Source organism: Oncorhynchus mykiss, chromosome 21 (assembly GCF_057628025.1).
Source record: "Oncorhynchus mykiss isolate SJ-2025 chromosome 21, ASM5762802v1, whole genome shotgun sequence".
Taxonomy (NCBI): domain Eukaryota; kingdom Metazoa; phylum Chordata; class Actinopteri; order Salmoniformes; family Salmonidae; genus Oncorhynchus; species Oncorhynchus mykiss.
Window position 1 is genome coordinate 8,510,001 of NC_143042.1, and position 25,716 is coordinate 8,535,716.

A 25,716-nucleotide genomic window follows, 5' to 3' on the forward strand; every position below is an offset into this window, starting at 1 on the left:
CGCTGGGAAGAGAGTGGTGATACGCTGGGAAGAGAGTGGTGATACGCTGGGAAGAGAGAGGTGATACACTGGGAAGAGAGAGGTGATACACTGGGAAGAGAAGACACACTTAGAACAGCCCATTTGAACCCTTGCGCTCCGGAAAAGTTAAGCAAGCTACTGTTTAAGAACAATTATGTACGGGAACATTGAGGGACATTGTATAAAATGTCCTGTCTTTTAGAACATCACTCACTGATGCGTTAATTCCTCTTTTCCATGCATTTGCAACCTCCTGCCCTAATGAATGAGGACCACATAGTGCCTTAAGTATTCACACCCCTGGACTTTTTCTACACTTTGTTGTTACAGCCTGAATTTAAAATGTATTGAATTGAAATGTAGTGTAATGGCCAGGCTAAATAAGTTAGGGAGTTCAAATGTCACATAATAAGTTGCATGGGCTCACTCTTTGTGCAATAATGGTGTTTAACTTGATTTTTCAATGACTACCTCGTCTCTGTACCCCACACATAATTAATTATCTGTAAGGTCCTTCAGTCGAGCAGTACATTTCAAACACAGATTCAACCACAAAGACAAGGGCGGTTTTGCAATGCCTCGCAATGAATGGCACCTATTTGTAGATGTGTAAAAACATTGAATATCCCTTTGAGCATGGTGAAGTTATTAATTACACTTTGGATGATGTATCAATACACCCAGTAACTACAGAGATACAGGTGTCCTTCCTAACTCAGTTGCCGGAGAGGAAGGAAATCGCTCAGGGATTTCACCATGAAGCCAATGGGGACTTTAGAACAGTCAGAGTTTAATGGCTATGATAGAGAACTGAGGATGGATCAACAACATTGTAAATACTCCACAATACAAACCTAATTGACAGAGTGAAAAGAAGGAAGTCTGTACAGAATGCAAATATTCCAAAACATGCATCGTGTTTGCAGTAAGGCACTAAAGTAAAACTGCTAAATATTTGGCAAAGAAATTAACTTTAATTCCTGAATACAAAGTGTTATTTTTGGGGCAAACACAACACGACACATCACTGAGTACCACTCTTCATATTTTCAAGCATGGTGTTGGCTGCATCATGTTATGGGTATGCTTGTCACCGGCAAGGACTAGGGAGTTTTTTTATGATCAAAAGATAATGAATAGAGCTAAGCACAGGCAAAATTCTAGAGGAAAACATTGTTCAGTCTGCTTTCCACCAGACACTGGAATTGCTGTCTAGCCAATTCTCGCAATGATCAACAACCAACTTGACAGAGCTTGAATAATTTTCAAAAGAATGTGCAAGTATTGTACAATCCAGGTGTGCAAAGCTCTTAGAGCCTTACCCAGAAAGACACACAGCTGTAATTGCTGCCAAAGGTGGTTCTAAGGGGTGTGAATAATTATATAATTATTCAATACATATGCAAAAATGTCTAAAAACATGTTTTCACTTTGTCATTATTGGGTATTGTGTGTAGAAAATGCGAAAACAAATATTGAATCCTTTTTGAATTCAGGCAGTAACAAAACAAAATGTGGAATGAGTGGAGGGGTATGAATACTTTCTGAAGGCACTGTATACACACACACACACCCTCGTCAGGCAGACTACAGCAGCTTTAATTACATGGCGCCACTTTGTTTTCCTTCTGATGTCCTTGTAGCTTGATGATGTTTTAGTTTTCATTTTATTTAACCTTTATTTAACTAGGCAAGTCAGTTAAGAACAAATTCTTATTTACAATGACAGCCTACCCCGGCCAAACACGGACGACGCTGGGCCAATTGTGTGCCGCCCTATGGGACTCCCTATCACGTCCGGATGTGATGCAGCCCGGCCTTAATGACCGCCGTTTGACACCGCTAGCAGAAAACGACCGCGTTGCATAAGGCTCCATGTGTTATAATGGTTCCCCCAGTGGGATAATGTATGTGTGTGTAAAAGAGGGAGTAGTGTGTGTTCATGTGAATGATGGAGAGAGCCCGGGTCGCATCAAAACAGAGGTGTGTGTGTGTGTCTTCATCTTTGCATGTGTCACAAGATTTTTCCGCATGCATGCTTTTCCTCCTGTTTCCATGGTTACGCCATGCTGTGGTCACCTCGGTATCCAGGTGGCGATAGCGTCCACCACGGTAAACTCCTTTGCACGCAAGCGCCAAGTTCTAACTCAGAACCAGTGAACGGTGGATGAGCTCCTGTGTCAATTTGAAAAAGTTAAAAGGGCTACAACCAGAGAGAGCTTAAGGGTCATTTTCTGAAATGAGTCATGTAAGTCAGGGGTTGAGGAGCTCACCGCTGCTCTCCCAGCCGCCGCCCGCTGTCGACCGTCTACGGACATGTTGGCTGTGATATGAGAGGCTAAGGAGAGTCTCTCTCTCTCTCTCTCTTTCAATCTCGCCGCCCTCATCTCACTCACCCTCCTCTCTCGCTCTGTTTAAATTCCCAGCTGCTCACTTCCCCCCCCAATACTCACCACCAGCCGCACCACCTGTTCAGTTTTAATGCATAATCTATTTGCTAAGTAACCACATCCAGGTGTCTCTGCGTTCTCTCCCGCCTTGTCCTGGAGATTTCGATGCTGTCCGGGAGAGACTGTGTGGGAAAAAGAGATTAGGGCTGTTAGAGCTCACGGCTTGTTAGACCGCCGCTGTGTGTGTGTTTGTGTGTCTGCTGTGTGTAAGTGTGTGGTGGGTGGGCATTGGAGTTTAGCCTTTTGAAAATAATCAAGTCTTACTTATATGGCAGATCTGGGATCAGCTTCCCCTCCCCCAATCCATTAGTGCACAATATTAAAAGCTGACCCCAGGTGCTACTACTCCCTACACCTCTTGGATGAGTGGGCTGAGCCACAGTGGTTTCCTGTGCTGTGATATACACCCAGCCCTAGTGTGTTGGGATTGGTATGTATATAGGCCCAGCCCTAGTGTGTTGGGATTGGTATGTATATAGGCCCAGCCCTAGTGTGTTGGGATTGGTATGTATATAGGCCCAGCCCTAGTGTGTTGGGATTGGTATGTATATAGACCCAGCCCTAGTGTGTGGGGATTGGTATGTATATAGGCCCAGCACTAGTGTGTTGGGATTGGTATGTATATAGACCCAGCCCTAGTGTGTGGGGATTGGTATGTATATAGGCCCTAGTGTGTTGGGATTGGTATGTATATAGGCCCTAGTGTGTTGGGATTGGTATGTATATAGGCCCTAGTGTGTGGGGATTGGTATGTATATAGGCCCAGCCCTAGTGTGTGGGGATTGGTATGTATATAGGCCCAGCCCTAGTGTGTTGGGATTGGTATGTATATAGACCCAGCCCTAGTGTGTGGGGATTGGTATGTATATAGGCCCTAGTGTGTTGGGATTGGTATGTATATAGGCCCAGCCCTAGTGTGTGGGGATTGGTATGTATATAGGCCCAGCCCTAGTGTGTTGGGATTGGTATGTATATAGACCCAGCCCTAGTGTGTGGGGATTGGTATGTATATAGGCCCTAGTGTGTTGGGATTGGTATGTATATTGGCCCAGCCCTAGTATAGTATTGTTAAATTGGCGTCTATGTTGGGATATTGTGTTTCAGTGTGTCCTTAGAGCCAATAAGCCAGCGTGTTATTGTGTTGTTCCAGTGTGTGAAGGTACTGTCCTAGCTCACCCTCCTGTCCCCCCTTTTCTTCCCAAGGCCGTGTGTGTGTGTTGTGCTCAAGGCAGTGAGGTGAAAACCCCACACAAACATCCACTCTTCTCGCTAAACCTCCCCCTGTTAACCTTGGTGATTGGGTTAATGTTCTAGGATAACCAGGTCTCCTCCATATATCATACCGCATGTCAAATGTCCTCACATTTTACCGTTGTCCAATTTTACCGCTGTCAATCAAGCACCCATCCAATCAGAGACAAGCCCTGTGGTTTTCCTTCATGGTTGGGTCCGGAGGAAATGTGATAAACACCAAATAAGAAAATTGCTACGAGGCACCTGCTCTGCGCTCGTCTTGATCAGAGGATTGTGTTTTTACCTTAAGTGATTGCAATCAGTCAAATAATTCACCGTTCAACCCACATCTCCCCGTGTGTTACCTGACAAGAACATCGGTCATCAAATCAGTCATGGTCAACCCTCTATCTCTCTCTAAGCTCCACCAGCCACCACCCATCTCATCACCCAGATGGTTGAAAAATTAACATTTGCCCTTAAGACAAGTGAGACGGGATTTTATGCCTCCCTGTTTTTGATCGATGGTTTTATTAAAACAGCATTTCAGATTGTGTAAAACGCACGTTCTGGCTCCACACACACACACACACACTGTAGATATTGGTCTTGTTCATATCCTCCCATGTGCCAATCAGCCAAGCACTTTACAGATTCCTCCCCCACTGTGCATGTTTTTCATTTACCAGCGATAATAATTCCTGTAAACATGCTTCTAGTCATTACTAATACAGCTGTTCCATGATGGATGCACTGTGTATAGACGTCATGTTCTGTCCTGCTAACAGTTCATTAACATGGCTGTACACATGTATGTAAAGCGCCATCAGTAAATTGCGCACTACACCATCACACCACAGGTCATCGATGTGTGTTGTGTGGGTCTAGGTGTTGCACACTGTCATGTACAGTAAGTGTTGCACGGCTTGCCAGAGTGTGGTGTCCATACAAATACAATGATTGTATTCATTTATGTCATTGTCATTCATATTCTATGTGGCTGATGAATGCATAGTAGACTTAGATCGCGTCTCCGTTACAGAAAGCGTTGTGTGGATTGTCATTGTGTTGGCGACCGCGTACCAGGCCTAGGTTGCGTATGACCGTGTTCTTACAGCTGCACTATCGAGCCCCTAGTTAGGTTGAGTGGTCTAGTGCTGGGATGGATTGGCTGGCTGGAGTGGCACTCTGATTCGCCAGGCTGGTTCGTCTTTTCCAGCCTCGAATAGTTCCCTCGACACACCGTGGCAACCCCATCAACCTAATATCACTACTCATTAATAAAACGTTGTGCTCATCATTGTAAGGAAAGCCTGGTATTGGAATTGGTTTACAGATCAAGTCTAGTGGGGATGAGGTAGTGGTTTGTTATGTCCTGACCTGAGTGAATACCTTGTCGTTGGATGATTGAATTGGAGGAATGGTGCATCTTTGTTATTGAATGTGGGATTGGGAACTAGGTCTGAATGTTTTGAAGTTCAGGTGAACATGTAGCCTATATTTACTTTATTGAATCTTCTTGGCGGGCTTTGTCTCGTGTCTCCCATCAAACAAGCATAGTTTGGGCTCAGTTTGTTTTCTCTGAGTGTTTGGTGACGAACGGTCGAGGTTCACTCACCATATAAGATGTAGACTCGAGAAGGGAAACATGACAACAGAGCAGCCATTTATTTAGTGAGGCATTCACTTCTCAAGGCCCCTTCATTAGGAACGTAATAGAGGCTTAGATTGATCTGCAGAGGGCACTTTTATTAATAACAAGCACTTGTATTGATTTGTATTGTTTGCAGAGCACTATTGAATAATGAATTAACAATGAAACTACATATGTGTGTGGTGTAACTGGAGAGAGGCTGTTCCATACGCTCTCCCTACATTCATGTTCTCCTCCAGCTCTAGACAGATATGACTAGCTGTTCCACAGCTGAGTATTTTCAAAATGTCAATTACCTCAATTGCTAATGAATAGTGCTGTACTTTTCATTGTGTGATAGGTTTGAAAACTTGTTTCAACAGGCTGCAAGCGAAGTACTTGAAGTTTAGGGCAAAGGCTTCTGGGTAGAGTAGTTTCTTAAAACCAGTATGAGACAAGTACGCTAGTGTATAGCCTACACCAGAGAAGGAGTAGCAGGGTTGTTGGAAATGGTTTAGACTGAAGCTGATGTGGAGGTCTGTGGCCATGTCCTACCTCGAGTGATAGTTCACTGTGTAGTGTAGAACAGACAATGACAGCAGTGTGGATTCATCCAACGTGTGTGTGTCTGTCTGTGCACCCTACTACCCTCATCTCACTCTTCTCGTGTGTGTTTGTATGCCCCAGTGTGTGTGTGAGTATGCACCAGTGTGTGTGAGTATGCACCAGTGTGTGTGTGAGTATGCACCAGTGTGTGTGTGAGTATGCACCAGTGTGTGTGTGTGTGAGAATGCACCAGTGTGTGTGTGAGTATGCACCAGTGTGTGTGTGTGTGAGTATGCACCAGTGTGTGTGTGTGAGTATGCACCAGTGTGTGTGTGTGTGAGAATGCACCAGTGTGTGTGTGAGTATGCGCCAGTGTGTGTGTGTGTGAGTATGCGTCGTTGTGTGTGTGTGTGTGAGTATGCGCCATTGTGTGTGTGTGTGTGAGTATGCGCCAGTGTGTGTGTTTGAGTATGCGCCAATGAGTGTGTGTGAGTATGCCCCAGTGTGTGTGTGTGAGTATGCGCCAGTGTGTGTGTGTGTGTGAGTATGCGCCAGTTTGTGTGTGTGTGAGTATGCGCCAGTGTGTGTGTGTGTGTGTGTGTGAGTATGCGCCAGTGTGTGTGTGTGTGATTATGCGCCAGTGTGTGTGTGAATATGCGCCAGTGTGTATGTGTGTGAGTATGCACCAGTGTGTGTGAGTATGCAGCCGTGTGTGTGTGTGTCTGTGCTCTGGGTGTTGATGGAGATTTGGTCTCCCCCGGGCCGAACACACTCTATTGGAATTGACATGCTGTCACCTTTAATCAATGTTCCCAATGTCCCCATCCCCCTGGTTCTCTCTCTCTCTCTCTCTGTGTGTGTGTGTGTGTGTGTGTGTGTGTGTGTGTAAAAGGGAATTTTCTGAATGTAATGTCTCTTAGTCTGCCAGGACATTCTAAATGACCTCCCATTCCAGTCTATACCAGTACTGCTGCAAGCCTTTCCAGACTCACGTTTCCTCTCTTCACACTCTGCAGTGTTTTTAACTTTGTTCGTTATTAGTTAGTTCATTTTCATATTTCTTTGCACATTTGTATATAATGCCGGTTGTGGTTTTAGTAAAACAGTCAGTCTACTCTTCAGTACCTCAAGGGGTTTGGTTGTGACATCAGCAAGGCACAGTTCACCCTTAGGCTTTGGTTCAGCTATCTCTTACCATTTGTCACTACTGACTATTCATGCTTCACTAGCATAGCATGATTATCCCATGTTAAACACCATGCCATGTGGACCTTAGGTTAGGTTAGATTACTCGTTGGTTATTACTGCATTGTTGGAACTAGAAGCACAAGCATTTCGCATTAACATCTGCTAACCATGTGTATGTGACAAATACATTTTGATTTGAACACTGTTATTGTCTTTTTGAACACTGTTATTGTCTTTTTGAACAATGTTATTGTCTTTTTGAACAATGTTATTGTCTTTTTGAACAATGTTATTGTCTTTTTGAACAATGTTGTTGTCCTTTTGAACAATGTTGTTGTCCTTTTGAACACTGTTATTTTCCTCCTTTTGGGACACTGTTGTTGTCGTCCTTTTGGACACTGTTGTTGTCGTCCTTTTGGACATTGTTGTTGTCCTCCTTTTGGACATTGTTGTTGTCCTCCTTTTGGACATTGTTGTTGTCCTCCTTTTGGACACTGTTGTTGTCCTCCTTTTTGACACTATTATTGTCCTTTTGGAAGCCTGTTGTTGTCCTCCTTTTGGACACTGTTGTTGTCCTCCTTTTGGAACACTGTTATTGTCTTTTTGAACAATGTTATTGTCTTTTTGAACAATGTTATTGTCTTTTTGAACAATGTTGTTGTCCTTTTGAACAATGTTGTTGTCCTTTTGAACACTGTTATTTTCCTCCTTTTGGGACATTGTTGTTGTCCTCCTTTTGGAACACTGTTATTGTCCTTTTGAACACTGTTATTGTCCTCCTTTTGGGACACTGTTGTTGTCCTCCTTTTGGGACACTGTTGTTGTCCTCCTTTTGGGACACTGTTGTTGTCCTCCTTTTTGGGACACTGTTGTTGTCCTCCTTTTGGGACACTGTTGTCCTCTTTTTGGAACTGTTGTCTTTTTGGAAGACTGTTATTGTCCTTTTGAACACTGTTATTGTCCTATTGAACACTGTTATTGTCCTTTTGGAACACTGTTGTCCTTTTGTGAGACTGTTATTGTCCTTTTGTAAGACTGTTATTGTCCTTTTGAAACACTGTTATTTTCCTTTTAAACACTGTTGTTGTCGTCCTTTTGGGACACTGTTGTTGTCCTCCTTTTGGGACACTGTTGTTGTCCTCCTTTTGGGACACTGTTGTTGTCCTCCTTTTGGGACACTGTTGTTGTTGTCGTCCTTTTGGAACACTGTTAATATCCTTTTGGAAGACTGTTATTGTCCTTTTGGAAGACTGTTATTGTCCTTTTGGAAGACTGTTATTGTCCTTTTGGAACACTGTTATTGTCCTTTTGAACACTGTTATTGTCCTTTTGAACACTGTTATTGTCCTTTTGAACACTTATTGTCCTTTGGAACACTGTTGTACTCCTTTTGGAACACTGTTGTTGTACTCCTTTGGGACACTGTTGTTGTCCTCCTTTTGGACACTGTTGTTGTCGTCCTTTTGGGGCACTGTTATTGTCCTTTTGGGGCACTGTTATTGTCCTTTTGGGGCACTGTTATTGTCCTTTTGGAACACTGTTATTGTCCTTTTGGAACACTGTTATTGTCCTTTTGGAACACTGTTATTGTCCTTTTGGAACACTTATTGTCCTTTTGGAACACTGTTATTGTCCTCATTTTGGAACACTGTTAATGTCCTCATTTTGGAACACTGTTGTCCTCATTTTGGAACACTGTTGTTGTCCTCATTTTGGGACACTGTTGTTGTCCTCCTTTTGGGACACTGTTGTTGTCCTCCTTTTGGATACTGTTGTTGTCCTCCTTTTGGACACTATTATTGTCCTTTTGGAAGCCTGTTGTCCTCCTTTTGGAACACTGTTGTTGTCCTCCTTTTGGAACACTGTTGTTGTCCTCCTTTTGGAACACTGTTGTTGTCCTCCTTTTGGGACACTGTTGTTGTACTCCTTTTGGAAGACTATTGTCCTTTTGGAACATTGTTGTTGTACTCCTTTTGGGACACTGTTGTTGTACTCCTTTTGGGACACTGTTGTTGTACTCCTTTTGGGACACTGTTGTTGTACTCCTTTTGGGACACTGTTGTTGTACTCCTTTTGGGACACTGTTGTTGTACTCCTTTTGGGACGCTGTTGTTGTACTCCTTTTGGGACGCTGTTGTTGTACTCCTTTTGGGACGCTGTTGTTGTACTCCTTTTGGGACGCTGTTGTACTCCTTTTGGGACGCTGTTGTTGTACTCCTTTTGGGACGCTGTTGTTGTACTCCTTTTGGGACGCTGTTGTTGTACTCCTTTTGGGACGCTGTTGTTGTACTCCTTTTGGAACGCTATTATTGTCCTTTTGGAAGCCTGTTGTTGTCCTCCTTTTGGAACACTGTTGTTGTCTTCCTTTTGGAACACTGTTGTTGTCTTCCTTTTGGAACACTGTTGTTGTCCTCCTTTTGGAACACTGTTGTTGTCCTCCTTTTGGACACTATTATTGTCCTTTTGGACACTGTTGTTGTCCTCCTTTTGGACACTATTATTGTCCTTTTGGAAGCCTGTTGTCCTCCTTTTGGACACTGTTGTTGTCCTCCTTTTGGACACTGTTGTTGTCCTCCTTTTGGACACTGTTGTTGTCCTCCTTTTGGAAGCCTGTTGTCCTCCTTTTGGAAGCCTGTTGTCCTCCTTTTGGAAGCCTGTTGTCCTCCTTTTGGGACACTGTTGTTGTCCTCCTTTTGGACACTGTTGTTGTCCTCCTTTTGGACACTGTTGTTGTCCTCCCTTTTGGACACTGTTGTTGTCCTCCCTTTTGGACACTGTTGTTGTCCTCCTTTTGGACACTATTATTGTCCTTTTGGACACTGTTGTTGTCCTCCTTTTGGACACTATTATTGTCCTTTTGGAAGCCTGTTGTCCTCCTTTTGGACACTGTTGTTGTCCTCCTTTTGGACACTGTTGTTGTCCTCCTTTTGGACACTGTTGTTGTCCTCCTTTTGGACACTGTTGTTGTCCTCCTTTTGGAAGCCTGTTGTCCTCCTTTTGGAAGCCTGTTGTCCTCCTTTTGGAAGCCTGTTGTCCTCCTTTTGGGACACTGTTGTTGTCCTCCTTTTGGACACTGTTGTTGTCCTCCTTTTGGACACTGTTGTTGTCCTCCTTTTGGACACTGTTGTTGTCCTCCTTTTGGACACTGTTGTTGTCCTCCCTTTTGGACACTGTTGTTGTCCTCCCTTTTGGACACTATTATTGTCCTTTTGGAAGCCTGTTGTCCTCCTTTTGGAACACTGTTATTGTCCTCCTTTTGGACACTGTTGTTGTCCTCCTTTTGGGACACTGTTGTTGTCCTCCTTTTGGGACACTGTTGTTGTCCTTTTGGAAGCCTGTTGTCCTCCTGTTGGAACACTGTTGTCCTCCTTTTGGGACACTGTTATTGTCCTTTTGAACACTGTTGTTGTCCTCCCCTTTGGACACTATTATTGTCCTTTTGGAAGCCTGTTGTCCTCCTGTTGGAACAATGTAATTGTCCTCCTGTTGGAACAATGTAATTGTCCTCCTTTTGGACACTGTTATTGTCCTTTTGAACACTGTTATTGTCCTTTTGAACGCTGTTATTGTCATTTTGAACACTGTTATTGTCCTTTTGGGACACTGTTGTTTTCCTCCTTTTGGGACACTGTTGTTGTCCTCCTTTTGGGACACTGGTGTTGTCCTCCTTTTGGGACACTGGTGTTGTCCTCCTTTTGGGACACTGTTGTCCTCCTTTTGGGACACTGTTGTCCTCCTTTTGGGACACTGTTGTTGTCCTCCTTTTGGGACACTGTTGTCCTCCTTTTGGGACACTGTTGTCGTCCTTTTGGAACACTGTTATTGTCCTTTTGGAACACTGTTATTGTCCTTTTGGGACACTGTTGTTGTCCTTTTGGGACACTGTTGTTGTCCTTTTGGGACACTGTTGTTGTCCTCCTTTTGGGACACTGTTGTTGTCCTCCTTTTGGGACACTGTTGTCCTCCTTTTGGGACACTGTTGTCCTCCTTTTGGGACACTGTTGTTGTCCTCCTTTTGGGACACTGTTGTTGTCCTCCTTTTGGGACACTGTTGTTGTCCTCCTTTTGGGACACTGTTGTTGTCCTCCTTTTGGGACACTGTTGTCGTCCTTTTGGGGCACTGTTGTTGTCCTTTTGGAACACTGTTATTGTCCTTTTGAACACTGTTATTGTCCTTTTGAACACTGTTATTGTCCTCCTTTTGGGGCACTGTTATTGTCCTTTTGGAACACTGTTATTGTCCTTTTGAACACTGTTATTGTCCTCCTTTTGGGACACTTGTTGTCCTCCCCTTTGGACACTATTATTGTCCTTTTGGAAGCCTGTTGTCCTCCTTTTGGAACACTGTAATTGTCCTCCTTTTGGACACTTATTGTCCTCCTTTTTGGACACTGTTGTTGTCCTCCTTTTGGGACACTGTTGTTGTCCTCCTTTTGGGACACTGTTGTTATCCTCCTTTTGGGACACTGTTGTTGTCCTCCTTTTGGGACACTGTTGTTGTCCTCCTTTTGGGACACTATTGTTGTCCTCCTTTTGGGACACTGTTGTTGTCCTTTTGGAACACTTTTGTTGTCCTCTTGGAAGACTGTTATTGTCCTTTTAGAACATTGTTGTTGTACTTCTTTTGGGACACTGTTGTTGTCCTCCTTTTGGACACTATTATTGTCCTTTTGGAAGCCTGTTGTTGTCCTCCTTTTGGAACACTGTTGTTGTCCTCCTTTTGGAACACTGTTGTTGTCCATATAGAACAGTTTTCCTTTTCAGGAGTAGAGGACTAATGATTTGCTGTCTCTGCTTTTTTGGAGCCGGACACAGGGAGCTCGGAAACCCTAACTCCTCTCGCTCTCTCACGTCTCTGTGTCCAAGCAGCAACAGCAGTCACATACCTGCGTTCAAGTGGAAGAAACAGGAATGGTTGGTTGCTCACGGAAGGTCATCCACCTAGGGCACAGCGGGGGAGAATGTTTATGTGGGCGAGCACCATGTGGAAGGCCACTTCTGCATAGTTGTTGTGAAAGCAGCGCTGTGATTGGCATTCTGTGTGTGTTCTCTCCTCCTGTTCCCTTGCCACTGCGGCGGCATGACGTGGGCCAACGTGTCAGAGGTCACTTGGCCTGAATCGTCATGAACGACTCCCAAACCCCCGCCACCACGGTGACAGTTGCCACGGTAATGAACAGTGACACGCTAATCTGTGTCACTCGGATTGGTCCTGCAGGTTTGATTAAAAGCCCGGACATGTCATTACCCTCTGCTGAAGCCCCACTGCATTGTGGGTATTGAATCCATTAATATCTAAGGGAGGGATGGAGAAAAAGAGGGAAAAAGACCAGTGGAAGTTTGAAGTGTGGCCATGTTTGGGTCTTAATTAACTCCTGGTCATTCGAATCCACAAAATTATTTAATAAAAAATATATCCCTTCCCTTTATTTGGCACCACAAAGAAGCAATTGAATGTAATTGGGTGGTTTGACCCAGTCTTTTGTCTCCAGGTGGGCAGGGAACCCGCCAAGGCTCGCTCGGCTGGCGCACTGTATCACTTGTTGTATAATAAACATTTGTTCCCAATGATTCAAGGTAGCAGGCAGTAAGCCGATTCACTAGCACGACTCATTGCAGTAGTGAAATGGGCCTGTAAATGTCTTACGCTGCATACGTCAGATGTAATTGGTTAATGCTAGCATGCCGAAGAAGGCCTATAGAACGCTGGGTGTAGTTAGCCTACCATGCTAACATGCTGACCACACCGCGCATCACGTTACATGCGCCAGCATTGCGAAATAAATGTACACATACATGTTATTCAGTAATTTCATCCAAACTGATCGCGCACGTCAATGAGCGTCTGCATTGCCAAACGCTAAAATAGAACTTGGTTTTAACGCTTGACATGCATGCAAGTCTCATCTCTCCCACCTGCTCATTGGTTTTTAGGATCATATACCCACGTGGGTGATTGAAAGATGAACTGAGTTCCGTACTCCAGTCCAGTTGGTGGTGGTAATGCACCTTAAAGTTGGTTGCCAACCGCCATATAAAGTCCAAAGAAGAAGAAGAAGCCTGAAGGAGGAGAGATTACTGGAAACTAACTAGGTTTCCTCTTTTATCAGTGGATTACATGTCGGAGTAGAGAACACATGTGACTTAAAATGGGTCAAAATTCTACAAAGACCCAGAAAAAAAAGACCTTATGCATTTAATGTAAAATAACAACCCAATGTTTATCTCAGGACAAATTAACTAGCAACAGCAAGCTAGCTAGCTAAATGGTCGTGAATGTTTCATGTGTTTCGACCTGTCCCCAAATTAATATAGTTGGTTCAGAGTTGATTTTGATATTTTAACCTGCGTGTCCTGATCGCATCTGATGTGGACAAAATCAACATGTGCACGATGGCACACGCAGACTCACGCCCGTGCCTGGTCTAGTCAGCATGTGACACTGCTCGGAGGGAGAGAGGGGGAGAGGGAGGCAGAGAGAGACCTTGTGAAGGTAATTAGCTGATGATACCACACAGTTAAATAATTAGCCAGCTGCTAAAAGCTGGTGACAAGCGGTACCAGGGCACGAAGTCTGGGACCAGAATGCTCCTGACCAGCTTCAAGCCATACGGCTGTCTAGTCCGGGACCAGAATGCTCCTGAACAGCTTCAAGCCATAAGGCTGCCTAGTCTGGGACCAGAATGCTCCTGAACAGCTTCAAGCCATAAGGCTGCCTAGTCTGGGACCAGAATGCTCCTGAACAGCTTCAAGCCATAAGGCTGCCTAGTCTGGGACCAGAATGCCCCTGAACAGGTTCAAGCCATAAGGCTGTCTAGTCTGGGACCAGAATGCTCCTGAACAGCTTCAAGCCATAAGGCTGCCTAGTCTGGTACCAGAATGCTCATGAACAGCTTCAAGCCATAAGGCTGCCTAGTCTGGGACCAGAATGTTCCTGAACAGCTTCAAGCCATAAGGCTGCCTAGTCTGGGACCAGAATGCTCCTGAACAGCTTCAAGCCATATGGCTGCCTAGTCTGGGACCAGAATGCTCCTGAACATGTTCAAGCCATAAAGCTGTCTAGTCTGGGACCAGAATGCTCCTGAACAGGTTCAAGCCATAAGGCTGTCTAGTCTGGGACCAGAATGTGCCTGAACAGGTTCAAGCCATAAGGCTGTCTAGTCTGGGACCAGAATGCGCCTGAACAGGTTCAAGCCATAAGGCTGTCTAGTCTGGGACCAGAATGCTCCTGAACATGTTCAAGCCATAAGGCTGTCTATTCCGGGACCAGAATGCTCCTGAACATGTTCAAGCCATAAGGCTGCCTAGTCTGGGACCAGAATGCTCCTGAACATGTTCAAGCCATAAGGCTGTCTAGTCTGGGACCAGAATGCTCCTGAACATGTTCAAGCCATAAGGCTGTCTAGTCTGGGACCAGAATGCTCCTGAACATGTTCAAGCCATAAAGCTGCTTTATTTCATTCTTATTTTTTGCACTGACTCTCTTGCACAGGTTCGATGTACACTCACTGGACTCTAACCACACACTCACACATACTACACTGACACTCCAACACACACAAACACACAACGTGCACACACATACATATTGATGCCACAGACACACACACAAACACACACATACATTCACACTTCACATGCTGCAGCTACTCGCTGTTTATTATCTATGCGTAATAACTTTTATCGAACATGGTAATATCGACCTTGTACCCCTGCACATTGACTCGGTGCTGGTACCCTGTGTATTTAGCCACGTTATCATTACTCATTGTATTTATTCCTCGTGTTATTACTTTTTCAAAATAAATCTTTCTGCATTGTTGGAAGGGCCTTTAAGCGTGTCACTGTTAGTCTACACCTGTTGTTTGCAAAGCATATGACAAATCAAATTTGGTTTGAAATCGCTACACTATATAAAAACCACAAACTTGTTAGTTTTTTTATTACCTCCAAGTAAACACAACAGCCTGCGGTGGAAATGAAAGGAGTAGAACCAGATGTGTTGTGGTGTTACACAAGGAAAGGAGACTTTAGTTGTTGTCAAGTTGTGTTCCACCCCATCAGCAGGAGCCTCAGAACATCAGCTGGTGGAGAGATGAATAGGGAGCTCTTGTCATCCTGTCCCTCACACGTGTGTGTGTGTGTGGCTGTTGTCATGCGCGCATGTGTGTGTTTTCGTGTGTGTTTGTGCGTCCATAGCGTCGACCATAGTGTTTGATTTGTGGCCCCAAGCGGAACACTCTTCCCTTAATGAGCCTCCTGCCCTCCCGACAGAGGCCCAACCTTGGAGAGGAGCTGACCTGGTTTCCACACCGGAAACACTCTAGAGGATGGTGAAGAGAGGGAGAGAGGTTGTCCCACAGGGGATTGGTGTTGCTGTTAGATAACAGACCCATGTTTCTCCGGTCTAGAGGTTGTTTGTTCTAAACCGTATTTCCCTTTGGCATCAAAACAGGCCCTGAATCAAGTACTGGGAGTCATTTAGGAGTGTAAATGAATTGTTCTGTTGGAGTTGGCAGTGATTAAAGTAGTAGTTTGATGTCTGGTTTGGGTTTGTTTTGAGTATGTTAGATGTTTGATCATGTGACATATAATAAGGAACTGGCATGCTTAGCTGGAGGTTTAGACATGAGAAATGTCCTTTTTGCTGTGGTCTTCAGTCAGACAGGGGACTGTATATTATTTCATTTGTCCTACAAGTAGATCCCCAATTTAACGAGAAAGACCTCATATTAATGATATCATTATATTACACATAAGAACAGGGAGTGTTCTGTCATGCTTCACCCTAATCATGTGACCTTCCCCCCCTCAGATCTGGGCCAACTATGAGGAGAAGAAGGTGGAGGAGGTGGTGCACGTGATGGAGGAGAAAGAGCGCACAGCCAACTACAGAGCTGTATATGTCACTGAGATCACGGACACCATGCACTTCTACACCCAGGATGTGGAGACAGGTGTGTGTGTGTGTGTGAGGGGGGGGAGCGAGCGCACAGCCAACTACAGAGTTGTATATGTCACCTAGATCACGGACACCATGCACTTCTACACCCAAGACGTGGAGATAGGTGTGTGTGTGTGGAGGGGGGGGGGGAGTGTGTTGTCTGATATTTTGACTAGGTTGTTTTGGTGTGTGTGGGGCGGGGGGGGGGGGGGGGGGAGTGTGTTGTCTGATATTTTGACTGGGTTGTTTTGGTGTGTGTGTGTGCGAGAGACGGGACTAGTTGGAGGCTGACTTCATGGATGACGGGCAGTTCTGCCCCACAGCCCAGACGGTCTCTCTCTGCTCTCACATGTATCTCCCTTCTGCATCCTCCACCTTCCTGCAGAGAAACGCACCAACATTCCGCTTGTTTTTGCTCCTGAAAGACTGGAATAAATCACCAGATTATTCTGTCATTCCCCAGTGGAGGGACGGAACGTTTGAGACAGAATAAATAACAATCCCAGGTGTTTTGGCATGGCTGCACCTGCCATCACCCTCCTCCCCTCGCTCTCCGTGTGCGATGCATTATGGGTCGGTGTAAGGAGAGGTCCATAGTTTAGCCCTCTGAGCTTAAAGAGGTGATCTAGTGTACAGCATCTACTGTTGCTGTTGTACTAATGGCCATCATTGTTCTCTCTGTGGGCTGCCAAGGTTGTGTGTGTGTTTGTCTGCATGTTTGTGTTTCTGTCTGTGTCTGTTTGCATTCTGTGTGTGTGTGTTGTGAGCGACAGTGTGTTTATGTAGGCCTGTTAGCCCGAGCCCAGTGAAGCAGCACTATGGCCAGCCACTCATGTAATTACTACTAACCCATCCAACCCCCTGCCATCGACAGAGAGAACCAACCCTCACATTTTATATCATTATCATTCTTCTAGCTGACCCAGACTCAACCCCCTCCACTCATCCACAGCCCAAAGGCATTAGACATCTACAATGTTAAGGAACGTCTTTCTTTTAGGCTCTCCTTTAAAAATAAACATTCTTACCGTTAATATTCTTACCAATGTTTTCTACACACACTCTGTCTGAGTAATGTGTTCAGACACAACATAGCTGGAACGGTTGTGTGTGGCGTCTCATGCATAGCCCTGTGTCTAACAACACGCTGGTTAGTGTGTACACTACACACTATAGCCGTAGAGGAGTCTGCCAAAGGCTGGCTCCAGCGCCTATCCCCTTTTGGCTCCTTGAATAGGACGGGAGGCTGTTATTCAATGTGACTGTGTGCTTGGTCCCATGCCTCGTGGGAACGAGGAGTTGGTTGGACAGAGCAGGGGTTAATGAGTGTGTTGCATCATCACACCAAGACACTTTGCTTTAATTGGTTCAATCACTCTCTTTCTCTCTCGGTCATTCACTCAATCACACATTCACTAGTGTGTGTTCCATAACGAGGTGGGGGTGGGTGGGGATCTCACTCCCCCTCCTGTTCATGGGGCGGCAGGTAGCCTCGTGGTTAGAGCTTTGGGCCAGTAACCGAAAGGTTGCTGGATCAAATCCCTGAGCTGAGAAGGTAAAGATCTGTCGTTCTGCCCCTGAACAATGCAGTTAACCCACTGTTCCTCTGAACAAGGCAGTTAACCCACTGTTCCCCTGAACAAGGCAGTTAACCCACTGTTCCCCTGAACAAGGCAGTTAACCCACTGTTCCCCTGAACAAGGCAGTTAACCCACTGTTCCCCTGAACAAGGCAGTTAACCCACTGTTCCCCTGAACAAGGCAGTTAACCCACTGTTCCCCTGAACAAGGCAGTTAACCCACTGTTCCCCTGAACAATGCAGTTAACCCACTGTTCCTCTGAACAAGGCAGTTAACCCACTGTTCCCCTGAACAAGGCAGTTAACCCACTGTTCCCCTGAACACGGCAGTTAACCCACTGTTCCCCTGAACACGGCAGTAAACCCACTGTTCCCCTGAACACGGCAGTTAACCCACTGTTCCTCTGAACAAGGCAGTTAACCCACTGTTCCCCTGAACACGGCAGTTAACCCACTGTTCCCCGGGTGCAGAAGACGTGGATGTCCATTAAGGCACCGCTCTGATTCAGAGGGGTTGGGGTCAATGCTGAAGACTCATTTCAGTTGAAGGCATTCTGACTAGTGCCACTGGACTTTGGCAGAGGCCATGAAATTGACTTTCGTCGTCACTTAATTCATCTTAATGCGATAATTAATAAATTTGCATTCATTTAGAGCCAATCTGAGCCCTGCGTCTCCGTGGGCGTGACAATCCTATCACGTTGGAGCTTGGCAGCCTTTGGCACCCGACATAACCCCTCACTAATACCACGTACGTACACACCACCCACCCAGGAGACGTTCAGGTGTTGGAGCATGATCAGAACAGATCTCCTCCTGCTGATCCCCCTCCATGTAGCTGCATATATCCCCCACGTCCCCGGAGGAAGTTATGTAGAGCGCTGATGATGTGCCATGTAACCTATGTGATCACCGTGACGACTAGTGTGATTGACAGGAAACACACTGGCACAGACAGGGTTGATTAGCCTGATAACAGTCGGAAGTGTGGAAAGCACATGTGAAGAACCAGAACAGGATAGAGACACACGTTCGGTTTAGGAAATGTAGCTAAAGCTGCAGCTCAGCTGGTAGTACTGCAGTCTTTGCGTTCAAGCACAGTTTTAGTCATCTTTTATTAGATTTTTTTCATGATTTCAGATGAACCAGCAATGTGGGGCCTTTTTTTAGTTTTTAATTGGCCGATGTCTCCCACCGAGAGAGTTATGTGCTCGTTAGGAAAAACACGATTGTTATTTTCAGCAGGCAGGCAAATATGACCAGAATCACCCCCTGTGACCCTCTCCCTCACTCTCTCTCCCTCCAACCCTCTCTCTCCTTCTCTTATCCTCTTTTCTTCTCTCTCTCTCTCTCTCTCTCTCTCTCTCTCTCTCTCCTCTCTCTCTCTCGTCCTCCTACCCTCTCTCTCCTTCTCTTATCCTCTTCTCTCCCCCCCCCTCCCACATTAAGGCCCACAGCCCCTTGAAGAGCACTTCAAAGCCCAGGCCCAGTAAATTCTTACAAGCCGAGTGCTTTGCAATTTCATGACATGTTTTTTCCGAGACGGCAGAATATATAATGTAGGGGAGGGGGGGTGATTTTAGAAATACTAGGAAGATTGGTTTTTGATAATGACATAGCTTTCTGTGTTGTGGTTAAGTTGGTCCTAAGGCGCCCGGCACCGACAAATTGCCGTCAAGCAGTAGGTTTCCCCCTAATCAGTCTGTATTCCCACCTTTCTCAGAGAGCAGGGATCTCCCTAAATGTGCAGCCCCCAGTGCCACGCCATACGCTATTATGGAAATAGATTCTGACACGTATAGGATGCTGTGAATTCATCACCCGCAAATAGATGTATCTTAGATCGATTCTTTCCATACTGTAGCACAATTCTGTACGAGGCAAACAGGTCGACCACAACAAACAGCAATCTACCTGGGAGAGAGTTTTGACCTTGTCTCTCCCCACCTTACCTGCTCCTCTCTCTCTCCCTCCCTGTCTCTCCCTCACTCCTCTCTCTCACGCTTAAGTGTTTTAAGATCAGAGGTGAGAGGTCAGACAAGTTTATTTTTTTGGGCAGCTGCCGTCATCACTCCATTTACTGTCTGGATAAAAATACGCAGCTGGGGCGAAGACTCCTTGACCGACCTTGAGGCGCTGGGCGAGCCGTTCGGGACATCGGAGTAAATCCAAAGGGAATCAATCCGACGTGTTTCACCCTCCTCTTTTTTCAAAGGGGTTGAAGACGCACTGTTATAAAGTGTAAATAAACTCCTCGTTGTCTTTAGTTCCCACTGTGCTCGGTTCTGTTCATACTCTGCCTGTGGTCACTGTGTCTCACATACCAAGAGAAGATAGTAGACTGTGTTTTCATGTTCTCTTAAGCTCCCTGATGTCTCTTGATGGTCCCTAAACGGTGAAGCAAAGTGCACAGTAATATCGGTCGGTTGCGACAGTTTTGCTTGTGAGAAAACATTTTATTAGTCAGATTTAATTACCGAAAGAATGTGTGTGTGTAAACGTGTGGTAGAATTAGTTGGAAAAGGAATGTTCCGGTCTGGGGAAATGTTACAGATATCATTCCATTTTTCATCTCTCTCTCCCTCTCCTCTCTCTCCCTATCCCTCTCTCCTCTCTCTCCCTCTCCCTATCCCTCTCTCCTCTCTCTCCCTCTCCCTATCCCTCTCTCCTCTCTCTCCCTCTTCCTATCCCTCTCTCCTCTCTCTCCCTATCCCTCCCTATCCCTCTCTCTCCTTATCCTTCTCTCTCCCTATCCCTCTCTCTCCCTCTCCCCCTATCCCTCTCTCTCCCTCTCCCCATCCCCCTCTCCCTCTCCCCATCCCCCTCTCCCTCTCCCCATCCCTCTCTTCCTCTCCCCATCTCTCTCCTCTCTCTCCCCATCCCTCTCTTCTCTCTCTCCCCATCCCTCTCTTCTCTCTCTCCCCATCCCTCTCTCCTGAGACTGTGTAATTACTCTGAGGGGAACCTGCATAAGATATCTGACCTTGGACACACCGAAAGACAGAAAAGTGACAGGCTACTAAAACACTGTTGGTTTTCCTCTGTTTTGCAGCCTAGGGATTGTGGGTGTTAACAGAATATATTTGGATGTTCTGTCTCTAGCTTGGCCCTCTTTACCTGTCCATGACTGTAGAGCATTGAGAATGATTTTTATGAAGAGAGCTACACTATCAGACCATCCAGGACTGGGATTCAGGCCCACCAAGCCTCAGCCTGGCCCAGACCAGAGTTAGGAGCTAAGAGCTGACAGCAGTACAGCCTAGACCAGACCAGTGTTAGGAGCTAAGAGCTGACAGCAGTACAGCCTAGTCCAGACCAGTGTTAGGAGCTAAGAGCTGACAGCGGTACAGCCTAGACCAGACCAGAGTTAGGAGCTGACAGCGGTACAGCCTAGACCAGACCAGACCAGAGTTAGGAGCTAAGAGCTGACAGCAGTACAGCCTAGACCAGACAGAGACAGAGATGGCCGCCTCGCTTCGCGTTCCTAGGAAACTATGCAGTTTTTTGTTTTTTTACGTGTAATTTCTTACATTAGTACCCCAGGTCATCTTAGGTTTCATTACATACAGTCGAGAAGAACTACTGAATATAAGATCAGCGTCAACTCACCATCAGTACGACCAAGAATATGTTTTTCGCGACGCGGATCCTGTGTTCTGCCTTACAAACAGGACAACGGAACGGACTCCATGCAGCGACCCAAAAAAACGACTCAGAAAAAGAGGGAAACGAGGCGGTCTTCTGGTCAGACTCCGGAGACGGGCACACCGTGCACCACTCCCTAGCATTCTTCTTGCCAATGTCCAGTCTCTTGACAACAAGGTTGATGAAATCCGAGCAAGGGTAGCATTCCAGAGGGACATCAGAGACTGTAACGTTCTTTGCTTCACGAAACATGGCTCACTGGAGAGATGCTATCCGAGGTGGTGCAGCCAAAGGGTTTCTCCACGCATCGCGCCGACAGAAACAAACATCTTTTTGGTAAGAAGAGTGGCGGGGGCGTATGCCTCATGACTAACGAGACATGGTGTGATGAAAGAAACATACAAGAACTCAAATCCTTCTGTTCACCTGATTTAGAATTCCTCACAATCAAATGTAGACCGCATTATCTACCAAGAGAATTCTCTTCGATTATAATCACAGCCGTATATATCCCCCCCCAAGCAGACACATCGATGGCTCTGAACGAACTTTATTTAACTCTTTGCAAACTGGAAACCATTTATCCGGAGGCTGCATTCATTGTAGCTGGGGATTTTAACAAGGCTAATCTGAAAACAAGACTCCCTAAATTTTATCAGCATATCGATTGCGCAACCAGGGGTGGTAAAACCTTGGATCATTGTTACTCTAACTTCCGCGACGCATATAAGGCCCTGCCCCGCCCCCCTTTCGGAAAAGCTGACCACGACTCCATTTTGTTGATCCCTGCCTACAGACAGAAACTAAAACAAGAGGCTCCCACGCTGAGGTCTGTCCAACGCTGGTCCGACCAAGCTGACTCCACACTCCAAGACTGCTTCCATCACGTGGACTGGGATATGTTTCGTATTGCGTCAGATAACAATATTGACGAATACGCTGATTCGGTGTGCGAGTTCATTAGAACGTGCGTTAAAGATGTCGTTCCCATAGCAACGATTAAAACATTCCCTAACCAGAAACCGTGGATTGATGGCAGCATTCGCGTGAAACTGAAAGCGCGAACCACTGCTTTTAATCAGGGCAAGGTGTCTGGTAACATGACCGAATACAAACAGTGCAGCTATTCCCTCCGCAAGGCTATCAAACAAGCTAAGCGTCAGTACAGAGACAAAGTAGAATCTCAATTCAACGGCTCAGACACAAGAGGCATGTGGCAGGGTCTACAGTCAATCACGGACTACAAGAAGAAATCCAGCCCAGTCACGGACCAGGATGTCTTGCTCCCAGGCAGACTAAATAACTTTTTTGCCCGCTTTGAGGACAATACAGTGCCACTGACACGGCCTGCAACGAAAACATGCGGTCTCTCCTTCACTGCAGCCGAGGTGAGTAAGACATTTAAACGTGTTAACCCTCGCAAGGCTGCAGGCCCAGACGGCATCCCCAGCCGCGCCCTCAGAGCATGCGCAGACCAGCTGGCCGGTGTGTTTACGGACATATTCAATCAATCCCTATACCAGTCTGCTGTTCCCACATGCTTCAAGAGGGCCACCATTGTTCCTGTTCCCAAGAAAGCTAAGGTAACTGAGCTAAACGACTACCGCCCCGTAGCACTCACTTCCGTCATCATGAAGTGCTTTGAGAGACTAGTCAAGGACCATATCACCTCCACCCTACCTGACACCCTAGACCCACTCCAATTTGCTTACCGCCCAAATAGGTCCACAGACGATGCAATCTCAACCACACTGCACACTGCCCTAACCCATCTGGACAAGAGGAATACCTATGTGAGAATGCTGTTCATCGACTACAGCTCGGCATTCAACACCATAGTACCCTCCAAGCTCGTCATCAAGCTCGAGACCCTGGGTCTCGACCCCGCCCTGTGCAACTGGGTACTGGACTTCCTGACGGGCCGCCCCCAGGTGGTGAGGGTAGGCAACAACATCTCCTCCCCGCTGATCCTCAACACTGGGGCCCCACAAGGGTGCGTTCTGAGCCCTCTCCTGTACTCCCTGTTCACCCACGACTGCGTGGCCACGCACTCCTCCAACTCAATCATCAAGTTTGCGGACGACACAACAGTGGTAGGCTTGATTACCAACAACGACGAGACGGCCTACAGGGAGGAGATGAGGGCCCTCGGAGTGTGGTGTAAGGAAAATAACCTCACACTCAACGTCAACAAAACTAAGGAGATGATTGTGGACTTCAGGAAACAGCAGAGGGAACACCCCCCTATCCACATCGATGGAACAGTAGTGGGGAGTGTAGCAAGTTTTAAGTTACTCGGCATACACATCACAGACAAACTGAATTGGTCCACTCACACAGACAGCATCGTGAAGAAGGCGCAGCAGCACCTCTTCAACCTCAGGAGGCTGAAGAAATTCAGCTTGTCACCAAAAGCACTCACAAACTTCTACAGATGCACAATCGAGAGCATCCTGGCGGGCTGTATCACCGCCTGGTACGGCAACTGCTCCGCCCTCAACCGTAAGGCTCTCCAGAGGGTAGTGAGGTCTGCACAACGCATCACCGGGGGCAAACTACCTGCCCTCCAGGACACCTACACCACCCGATGTTACAGGAAGGCCATAAAGATCATAAAGGACATCAACCACCCGAGCCACTGCCTGTTCACCCCGCTATCATCCAGAAGGCGAGATCAGTACAGGTGCATCAAAGCTGGGACCGAGAGACAGAAGCTGTTTTTCAATCTCAAGGCCATCAGACTGTTAAACAGCCACCACTAACATTGAGTGGCTGCTGCCAACACACTGACATTGACACTGACTCAACTCCAGCCACTTTAATAATGGGAATTGATGGGAAATGATGTAAATATATCACTAGCCACTTTAAACAATGCTACCTTATATAATGTTACCCTTACCCTACATTATTCATCTCATATGCATACGTATATACTGTACTCTATATCATCGACTGCATCCTTATGTAATACATGTATCATTAGCCACTTTAACTATGCCACTTTGTTTACATACTCATCTCATATGTATATACTGTACTCGATACCATCTACTGTATCTTGCCTATGCTGCCCTGTACCATCACTCATTCATATATCCTTATGTACATATTCTTCATCCCCTTACACTGTGTACAAGACAGTAGTTTTGGAATTGTTAGTTAGATTACTTGTTGGTTATTACTGCATTGTCGGAACTAGAAGCAAAAGCATTTCGCTACACTCGCATTAACATCTGCTAACCATGTGTATGTGACAAATAAAATTTGATGTGATTTAGTTAGGAGCTAAGAGCGGACAGCGGTACAGCCTAGACCAGACCAGACCAGAGTTAGGAGCTAAGAGCTGTCAGCGGTACAGCCTAGACCAGACCAGAGTTAGGAGCTAAGAGCTGATAGCGGTACAGCCTAGTCCAGACCAGACCAGAGTTAGGAGCTAAGAGCTGTCAGCGGTACAGCCTAGACCAGACCAGAGTTAGGAGCTAAGAGCTGACAGCGGTACAGCCTAGTCCAGACCAGACCAGAGTTAGGAGCTAAGAGCTGTCAGCGGTACAGCCTAGACCAGACCAGACCAGAGTTAGGAGCTAAGAGCTGTCAGCGGTACAGCCTAGACCAGACCAGAGTTAGGAGCTAAGAGCTGACAGCGGTACAGCCTAGACCAGTCCAGACCAGAGTTAGTAGCTAAGAGCTGACAGCGGTACAGCCTAGTCCAGACCAGACCAGAGTTAGGAGCTAAGAGCTGACAGTGGTACAGCCTTCAAATGAGTGGTGGTTCCCCCAACCAGGTGCCACTCTGTCCACATTATTCACATTCTACCATTACACCCAACAGCTGTTCTCCACCTAATGATGCTGGAACACCACTCAGTCACACTCCTTCCTACTATCATGCTGGTATTCAATCTCTCTCTTGTTCTGTTGCTAAGTCTATCTTTCTCCCTCTTGTTCCTTGTGCTCTGTGGTTTGGTCTCTGTCTTCTAGTTTTTCTCATTCTCTCTCCTTATGTCTCACTCTCACCTCTCGCTAGGTCTCTCGCTCTCTCTTTCTCAAATGTTCCCCTCATTCGGTGAAATCCTAGGGGTTTTTAAAGGTCCCAATGCCCCAGAACTGTCCGCCACTGTGGAGTGCCTTAACGTGTGACGGCACACATTGTTTTTAGGAGCAGTCAATGGGGAGCCTCGTAACACTGGTGTGCCAGGCCATTAGCATTTGCCAGTATTGATGTCAATAAGAGGACATTCTCTATCGATCTGTCCGAAAGGGAATGCAGGGGGCTCTAACCAGGCCTTAATGTGAAGCAGCGAACTAGGACCATCTTAGAAACAGCTCTCCACTCCTGGACCGTGTTCATTAGGCACCAAATGTAATAAAAACGGATTGAAAAAGGCCAATGCGAAATGCACATTTTTTGTGTTCAGTTGCGAAATGTTTGAAAATGTTTTCCATTGTGTGCTCAAATGAACACGACCCTGCTTAA

At 46.1% G+C, this 25,716-nt stretch overlaps 1 protein-coding gene and 1 long non-coding RNA gene across 2 annotated transcripts in view; one reads left to right on the forward strand and one right to left on the reverse strand.

Moving 5' to 3' along the window:
• LOC149972966 (uncharacterized) overlaps positions 1–25,716 on the reverse strand; it is a 280,595-nt gene that overhangs the window by 248,636 nt on the left and 6,243 nt on the right. The window lies entirely within an intron of this gene.
• LOC110499879 (staphylococcal nuclease domain-containing protein 1) overlaps positions 1–25,716 on the forward strand; it is a 319,253-nt gene that overhangs the window by 228,933 nt on the left and 64,604 nt on the right. The window contains exon 18 of the mRNA XM_090213660.1: positions 15,887–16,028. Within this exon, the coding sequence (XP_090069786.1) occupies positions 15,887–16,028 (142 nt within the window). The remainder of the gene's footprint in view (positions 1–15,886; positions 16,029–25,716) is intronic.